At 38.8% G+C, this 8,687-nt stretch overlaps 2 protein-coding genes across 3 annotated transcripts; one reads left to right on the top strand and one right to left on the bottom strand.

Annotated features, from left to right (window-relative positions):
* Positions 1 to 405: 405 nt before the first annotated feature.
* On the top strand, positions 406 to 2,832 carry LOC117757323 (calcium homeostasis modulator protein 6). The gene is made up of 2 exons (XM_034578357.1): positions 406 to 1,630; positions 1,847 to 2,832. The coding sequence occupies exons 1-2, from the start codon at positions 1,166 to 1,168 to the stop codon at positions 1,997 to 1,999; spliced, it is 618 nt and encodes a 205-aa protein (XP_034434248.1). The 5' UTR covers positions 406 to 1,165; the 3' UTR covers positions 2,000 to 2,832.
* Positions 2,833 to 6,099: 3,267 nt separating this feature from the next.
* On the bottom strand, positions 6,100 to 8,234 carry LOC117759398 (UDP-glucuronosyltransferase 2B15-like). 2 transcript variants are annotated; one of them, XM_034581497.1, is made up of 2 exons: positions 8,197 to 8,234; positions 6,100 to 7,808 (listed from the first exon to the last, which is right to left on the bottom strand). In XM_034581497.1, exon 2 carries the CDS (start codon positions 7,799 to 7,801, stop codon positions 6,227 to 6,229), a length of 1,575 nt encoding a protein of 524 aa, XP_034437388.1. In that variant the 5' UTR covers positions 7,802 to 7,808; positions 8,197 to 8,234; the 3' UTR covers positions 6,100 to 6,226. The 2 variants fall into 2 exon arrangements, with proteins under 2 accessions (XP_034437388.1, XP_034437390.1); XM_034581499.1 differs by having other exon boundaries at positions 6,100 to 7,810; positions 8,200 to 8,226.
* Between the last annotated feature and the right edge of the window lie 453 nt (positions 8,235 to 8,687).

Genomic DNA, 8,687 nt, shown 5'->3' with positions numbered 1-8,687 from the left:
GTGCAGTTGTTTTGTGGCTCTCCCAGCCTTCATTTCCCTGACATCAGATAAGCTTCCATTTGTAATCTTTATGAGGACAGGTGCATATCTTGAAATAAGGTGTTCCTCACACTAATAACGTATGGGATGTCCTTACTCTTGCAATATTGATGCAATAAATTGTCAGCGGTTTCATGACCAGCGGCCAAGTCAAACTATATGCAGAGTAATTGGTAAATATTTTAGGGGGCTGTATTTTTAAAAAACAACAACAAACAAACTTGCAAGTGGTTGTGATCACTGCAGCAGTTTCCACCACTCACATCTTGTACCGCCCCCTCCCCACCAAGCTTGTTGCACAGCCCCTAAATAATCGCTCTTGTCAGATTTTAATGTGAGGAGATTATGGTGATGCTCTTGAGCTCACTGAGGTCATTTATAAATTATGTCATCACATCGGTGGCCTGGGTGTGCTCAGGCTGTATGTACCACATCCCCTTGAAAGATCAACATGGCCTCCTGTAATCCGCTGTGTGCTTAATCTGTGCTGCTGCACGGGCGACCTCATGTGGCCAGTTGAGGTAAACTGAAAAGAGTCGCCATGCTTTTCACATTTTTAAACTGCAGATAAATTGAAAATCAGGGTGAAAAGCGCCTGAGCTCAAAATTTGTAACCAGGCATGTGGGAGTAAGTTTTAATTTCAGACCTTTCTATCATTTATTATCTTTTCAATTGTAGCAAATACCACAGCTGTTTCGTTGTAGAGTTATTTCGTGCCCATAATACTATTTAATACTATGATGTGAAAGCTCACCCTTTGTTACATGCCTACACCTACTTGCATGTGTTTTGTGCTGGACTGTTGCAGTCTGTGCTCAACTGCTGGACAAACTTCCCTCCACTTTACAGCCCTCCCTCCAGTTTGTCCATGGGAGAACACATTTCAAATGTAACCCCACCTGAAACCTTGTACAGACCAATCAGCTTGAGAAATGTCAGAGCAGACGGCACACCCTCCTTTGTTCCAAACCAATCAGAGTGGACGTGTGGCGTTTTGCCCGAGGGTAAAACTTACCCCTGGATGCATTAATTACGCATCACTTAGCTGTTGCCAATGTGTTCACAACGGTGGACCCTCTTTTGGGCTTTTTACAACGATTGCTTTCATTTTTCGGTCAATCTAGTATGGAAAGTAGACAACAATGGCTTACCAGGCTGAAAAATGAACTTAGCAACAGTCCTCTGGTATCAAATGTGGCTTTTGGCTTCATCCTCATGGGACTAGAGAAACTGGTGGAGCTGGAGTTTGAGTGTCCTTGCAATCCTACATGGAACGGAGTGTTTTCATCAGCATTCTTCATCATTCCTGCCGTCATGGCCTTCACGTTGATGCTGATCATTCAAGGAGGCAGATGTGATACGCGGTGCTGTAAAACTTTTCCCTTCTCCAGTTTTGTTCCTGCTATCGTGTGGCTGATTTTGCTGTTCCTCGATGGACAATACTTTGCTTGTGCTATGACAAACTGGGATGGTAGATTTGTACTAGTTGACAAGGCAGCTCCGCAGAAGTGGTGTGAGCCAACAAGTGAGGGAGATGTCACCCCACAAGAACTAATGCTCCGCTCGCAGCAGCTGTTTGTTTTTTCTCAGGTGAGTGGAATGTTTTCTAATTTAAAGAAGATTATGTAGAATAAGTGGAGTAAAAACATACTCTTCTCTCAGAGTAGGAACTTTAGAGAATATTTGCATAATATCAAGCTATTACCTTTGGTAAAATATTTATTCAATTCATTGTGTTAGCAAGAATTACACCTTATCTCATGATAACTACTAAACAAAGTGTTGCTTCACTCTTTTATACCCCAGGTTATAGGCATAATCCTCCTCATTTTCATCTGTGTGGGTCTCATAGTGTATGTAATCAGAGAAAGCTGCCAACAAGAGGTGGAAATGCAAGATTCAGATGTAGCTGAGCTCACTGTGCTCAGGATGAGCACTCTACGGACCAGGACATCATGAGAGGACTTACACCGCCCACCTCACCTGCCCTGCTGGCATGGACACTTTGTAAATACCCTGAACAGACTTTACAATGACTTCTCATCATTATTGTCACTACGTGCAGTATTTTTCCCTTATCAAACTTTCACTGATGATCAATGACGCTGCTGTATGAGGCCATATGATTATGGATATTACTGAAAACAGTGATTTTGTTTTTTTCTTTGTATTATCAGCTGATATGTACCCGGAGCTGTGCTTGTGGTCATCTAATGAGTCACAAGGTATTGGTTTTACCTGTCTGTACAGTAATATTGGCACTTTTCTTTGCTGAGAATTAGATCAAAAGATTAATTCCACTTTCATGTCCCAGTCTTATAAAGCTACAAACCCAGTATTTGTAAGGTTAGCTTAGCTTAGCGTAAAGACTGGAAATGTAAGGAAGGCTTTGATTCATGTTTACAAAACCAGAGTGTAAATGTGATAATTCTTTTCAAGGGGTGGTTATGTGCTAGACAGTTCCTTGACTGGAATCCTTTGCAGCCAGACCTATCCTTAAATTATTTGCACGCCAGTGAGGGATCACCATGGAATCACTTTTAAAAAAGCAAATATGACAGATTTGGCCAATATAACAGTGGTCAAGGATAGGAAACCCACTGCAAACCAGAGAGTTGGAAACGCTCTACAAAGGTGTGGCCATTAAAGACTGAAGGGTGCAACCTCTGAATTGGAACATCTGTTGTCCAGCATATAACCACCTACAGACAGCTCTTTACACACCTTTATGTTAAACTAAGCTAAATGGCTGCTGATTCCAGCTTCATTCATTTAATTCATGACAAGAAAGAGAATAAAGTGATATTTCACTTTGTTAAATTGTCAGTGCTGCTGTCTTACTTTCAAGTTTTCAACCTTGAAAATTGTTTTTTCACTTTCTGAGCCTGGACGTTTTTTGTGCCTTTTGTATTAGCTATATTGAGTCAAGTGGAATCCAACAGGCAGCTAATATCTATCTGACTACTGTTAGTTGATTCTTGTTTTGAAGTGCCAAAATGAAAATGTTCCAACAAAGTGAAATCTCACTTAAAATATTTCTGTTTTTCCTTGTGGTTTTCTCCAGAACGTAGGGTCAGACCTTCATCATGTCTAATCCTACAACACTTATGATTCAATCTGATATTGCTTATGATTTACCTGTATGACAGCTAGAGATGTAAAATCATGTGTATGATGTTTTCTATCATGGCTGCAACCAGCCAAAAGTAGGAAGTAGACACAAAATCTAAAACAATGTATTTTTATTGTTTTGTAATAAAATTATTTATTTATTTAAGTAAAACCCTCAGGGATTTTGTACAGTCATGTCACGATAGTATAATCTTAACAAACCTGCAATCTGGGTATTTGAGTGAGTTGAGTATTAAAGTGAGATGAACTCCGTTTACTGTAACATCTCTCTACAAATACCTTTAACATTAGACAGAACATAATTATTTGAATTTTGCTGTTTTGACATTCACAGAAAACCTTTAATGGGTATATAGTAAATGCTACAAATTCAATACCTTAACGCAGCTAAAAAATGTGCCCTTTGTTAAAAAGACTGTGTAGATTCGCAAGTAAATACGCCCTTTGTTTCTGAGGATGTCCTCTGTCCACAAGAGATTGGTTGAATGGATTTTTGCCTGATTCTCTACAGCTCTCTCACAGTCTCCACTTGCAACAGTAGTTTATTTCTTTATTTCTTAGTATTTACAACATTGCCAAAACCTCAGTTAAACCCATTAAGTGTAGAAATTGGGGCAGACCCTGTAGGATCATCCTGTGGCAGGGCTTATTCAAGACTTCTTGTATGGCCCTGAGGAAGTTGTTGTCTTTATCCTCTTCGCTCCCCACACTTTGAGAGCAGGGCGTCATATTTATATTCAAACAAATGTGCACACACAACTGGAACTCATCCAACTCTTAGACTATGTTATTTCCTTTCATGAGAAATTTACTTTTTTATATCCTCGACAGTGTTCTTGGCCAGAGTCCATCACGCTCATGATTTTGTGAGGTAATTTAGCTAATACTTTAGCTATCCGATACATTTTCTAATGCAAAATTTCCCCTACCTAAGGTCTCCAGAGACATATCCACATCCAAGTATTATGGACGTCTTTAGGGGACATGTGTCACGAAGCACACTGGCAGCTCACTAAAGACAAAGATACTGTTCCAGGCTTCATGTCCAAAATGACACAAGTGACAAAGAACTGACCCTAAGTTTTCGCAACTCTAGTACAAAGAGTTTTTTCTGACATTCTTAATTGTTCCTTAATTATGCAAAGGTAAACATTACTGCATTTTTTAAACCTATATGTAATTGATATACCCCAACCTTGTTTAACTCACTTCCCTTTCTGTGTTTTGTAGGCTTGGAAATCAAGATCATTCTTGTAATAATGGCAATAAATAAATAAATGGTGCACATGCCATTCCAAATCAAAGATAGAATAAATTAAAAGAAATGGAATAATTAGCATTCATCGCCTGAAGCGATATTATTTTATTAGTGATAATAATCATGATAATGAAATCTCCATCTTCTCCACATCGAAATTAATGTAATTTTATGTGTTGTATTATGAAAACATTTGGCTATCAAAATACAGTCCATAATACAAAATCCTACAGAGACACATATTGAGGCCTATATGACGCACAGTGTTATGCTCATATAAGGGCCCATTATAACCCTGGCATGTCACTTTAATCTTTTTATATGAAGTTGGATGTTTAAATCCATTCAAGCCTATAGCTTGGATAATGTAAGAACTTAAGTCCTCAATATTGTGCAACACCGGGGAAAGAATTTATCCATTGTGGTGGAAATTGGTCAATAAACGAGGTTCTGAGACAAGTTGTCTTTGTAAGTTTAATTGCAAAGCTTTCTGCAGAAAGGATCACACAGGAAGGGTGGATGCCGCAAGTGAGATGCAAAAGTGAAGTCTCTGTGCGTATTTAGGCGCCCTGACCACAAACAAGTGGTGGGTGAATGTATTGTTCTGTCTGGAACATACTGTGTGGTCTATTGGTGTGATATGAAGGCTGCAACCGTTCTGTGTCGCAGAGGAAAATGTGTGATTTGTGATAAGGGTGCTCGTCAGTTTGCTGGGTTCCTAGAAAAGGGGAAGTCAAAGGCAGTTTAACCTCAAGATCAATTTCTGCAAAATGTATACAAACAATTGGTGCACATGCTAGATGCATAAAGTTCATGTCGGGCTGTACCTTAGATGGAAATATCTGCTGTAAGCACAAACTGAGTTGTTATTGAGTAAATTTCCATTACACCATTTAAAAATGTAAAATCTAACAATACTGTGCCACAGCGAGGGCGAATTTGTTAAAAGGATTTACACATGCAGAGGTACATTCCTTGATTCCACTTAAAGAGGACAAGCAGTTTATAGAGGTACAAAGCAAATGAGTAAGCAGTTAGACATTTTAAACAAGGTTTTATTTACTTCCAGCTAAAGCAGCAATGCCACTGTATAGTATGTTCCTCCCTCTACCAAAGGTTAAAGTTCTCTTTGTGTGGAACTGAGGTTACAGATATTTTTAAATAATGCACTTGCTAGTCTTTAAAAAACACACACATCAAGCATATCAAATGTTTGTATACACAGAGTACTAAGTACGTGAAATAACAATATTGTAAGAATATAGTGAGATGACTTTATTCATCCTTCAACATACAGGATGTGTTTCCTCTTGTAAATATAATAATTATAAAGCACTGAATTATTTAGATTTGTATTTCAGCTAGAATCAAACCAACCCTATGATTTTTTCAAATTGCCTTTACCTTTTGTTCTCAGACAGCATTTAAAGCTTGAACACCTCATTAAGGCCACAAAAGTGCATCATCAGCACAAGTCCAAGTGACAGTAGCATCACATCTACAGTGTGGTAGGAAAACCAGGGCAGTCTGAAAGACATAAACTGCTGAGTGGTAATGTGCTCTCTTTTGTTTACAGGCAAAAGTAAATGTTGACGTTATAACATAACATTTAAATCAAACAGACTTCACACAGCAAGTTGATCGTCAAAACTCATTTTTTTTATTTTTCCACAGACTATGATTAATGTGAGGAAATGTACAGTCAACTCAAAGGACAGTCCAAAACGAAACACCTGCTCTTTCAGTGTTCAACTGATCATTCAAACTGACTGTAACATCTGATAAATCCTTCATTGTTAGTCAGATTTTAGCTTTCTTTTGATACACAATCTGAAGCATGACCATAACAACCCAGTAAATAATAACAAAATAACTAGTGTAACTGTTATCAAGAACAATATGACATCTACAGAGTGGTAGGAGTACCAGGGCAGTCTGTAGGACTCCGTTCTCAGGTGAGCTGCACCTTTGTGTCTCATGACAAACTCTATCCAGAAGAGGGCAGTGTCCAGTGGTTTCATTGGCTGATCTCTGTGCAGCCTGGAGAGTCTCTGCATGTTCAGCCTATAGGAGGGCTCAGTCAAGACTTCCTGAATACCCTGAAAGAAGATGTCTTCATTCATAGTAAAAAAATCAATTATCTTTCCTGCTCCTCTGACTTCAATTCTGAATAGATTATCATGTTGGTCAAAAATCAATGGAAGTCCTAGTATAGGAACTCCATGGTAAATTGCCTCTTGAACTCCATTTGTTCCCCCATGAGCCACAAATAGTTTAATCTTTGGATGTCCCAGGAGGTCATTCTGTGGCATCCAGTCGACTAGTAAAGTGTTGTTGCCCAGAGTGGCCGGTCTGTCCCCTTTGTACCTCCAGATGACTTTCTGAGGTAATTTAGCAAAAGCTGCAGCGATCTCATCAGCTAAGTCCTGCGGAAGTGTGCTAATAAAAGTCCCCAGAGACATGATGATGACTCCATGTTCTCCAGAGCTCTGTACAAAATCCTCTAGGTGTTGAGGCAAAGGTTTTGCAGGTCTGCACTGGAACCCTCCCATGTAGACAACATTAGGCATGGTGGGTCGGGGGAACTCAAACACAAAGTCCACTCTCATCAGCCACAGGTCGGCTGCTTGAAACAGTGAAATAAAATCTGCATTCGGACCTAAATATTTTTTAATAAAGGCATCATAAATTGGTGACACAAAATATGCAATTTGGAATTCTGTGAAGCCAAAAATCATGACGTTAAGAACTCTCTCAGGAAAGCTCATTTTATCTGATAGCTCAGACCCTGTCATTGGAACGTAAGACAGAGGAGAAGGTGCAATTGAAAAATGGCCTTCACCTTGACTGGTCCATCTGACATTAAAAACAATTGGCAACCTGAGGTAGTGAGCAAGTATAACACCCATTGGGCTAAACGGGTCTGCGAGGACAAGGTCATATTTGGCATCCTGCAGTGACTGTATTAGATCTTTGTTTTCAAAAAGCAGCTCAAGCATTTTGCACATTTTCTGATTCATCTCAGAACCCTTTTGTATTAGTTCCATTTCCAGTTTAAAACGTGTCCAGGCAGACTTCCCTTCCCTCTGGATATCCAGGAGTTGGGCCACAAACTCAGTTAAAAAATCTTCATCAAATCCAGACTCAGCATCAAGTGTGACTGAAGTATAGAATTGGGATGTCTCCTTGATATACCAGCTGTCGAATGATCGCAGAACAGAAACCTGGTGCCCCCTTGAGTATAGTTCCTCTATGATGACATTCATGTTCACCCAGTGGCTCCCGTCCACTGGAACAACAAGCACTTTGCCACCATAAACCAAAGGTGCATAGATCAACCAGAGAGTGGTCACAACCCAGGGACAATTCATCTTTATTCTGAATCGGGGGAAAAAGCAAACAGTGTCTTAAATTAAATCTGATCAAACACATACTTTTCAATGCAAGTTATGTTTTTATCAAAGGGATAGTTGGTATCACTAATTCTTGAATGGAAACTGCCTTTTACCCAAATCAAGTCTATTTAGTACTTTTGTTTTTAATAATTTTGCAGTACAATATGCAGCATGATATATATTGGAACTTGTTTTTTCCGTATTCAAGCAATTTCAATTGTTCCAGAGAGACTCAAAACCATTTCTTCTTGTAGACAATATATAATGCCAGTTAAAAATTTACTTCTGTGAATACAAATACGTTTTGATCGCAAAATAGCTACAATGTCAGCTATTTCTGTTAGCTAAAGAATTACACATGTTGATCCTACCTTTATTAGCAGCCGGTGTAAAGATGTTTCGGTCTTCCTCCTTTGTCAGAGAGAAGATAATGTGCTCTAGCCAACCTAGAAGGACTTTACTACTGCAATTTTATGATTTGGCACGCACAGGTAATAAAATACAATATGGAGTAAAGGTTGTTCATGGTGATTAGCTGTTAAGCAAATATCAGTTACAAAAACAAATTACTGTTCAACAAGAACTTTAAAAATGGTAGGATTGATTTCATATGTCAAACATAACAGTTTGCTTATTTCATTGTGGGACAAGTGTGTGGATGTCATGACCAGATAGTGTGTTTGTGATCTATAATGCTTCTGTGTGTTTGTTGTGGACTCTTCTAAAAAGTGACACTTTTTTAATATCTGATATTTTACTCACTGTACATGACTGAAAAGCATAAACAGGTTTATTTTGGTTACAGTCAAAGGTACATTTTAAAATGACACTGCATAAAATTAGATGACTCTGCCTTACACAA

This window comes from Hippoglossus hippoglossus, chromosome 3, assembly GCF_009819705.1.
Source record: "Hippoglossus hippoglossus isolate fHipHip1 chromosome 3, fHipHip1.pri, whole genome shotgun sequence".
NCBI classification, from domain to species: domain Eukaryota; kingdom Metazoa; phylum Chordata; class Actinopteri; order Pleuronectiformes; family Pleuronectidae; genus Hippoglossus; species Hippoglossus hippoglossus.
Note: the sequence above shows the minus strand (reverse complement) of the source record. Positions and strands in the feature narration are given on the sequence as shown.

What these genes read in the sequence shown, in the direction of transcription:
- LOC117757323 (XM_034578357.1), top strand. Translation starts at nt 1,166, where the DNA reads ATGGAAAGTAGACAACAATGGCTTACCAGGCTGAAAAATGAACTTAGC. An exon ending in AGCTGTTTGTTTTTTCTCAG is followed by an intron (nt 1,631 to 1,846) that starts GTGAGTGGAATG and finishes TTTATACCCCAG; the next exon opens with GTTATAGGCATAATCCTCCT.
- LOC117759398 (XM_034581497.1), bottom strand. Translation starts at nt 7,801, where the DNA reads ATGAATTGTCCCTGGGTTGTGACCACTCTCTGGTTGATCTATGCACCT.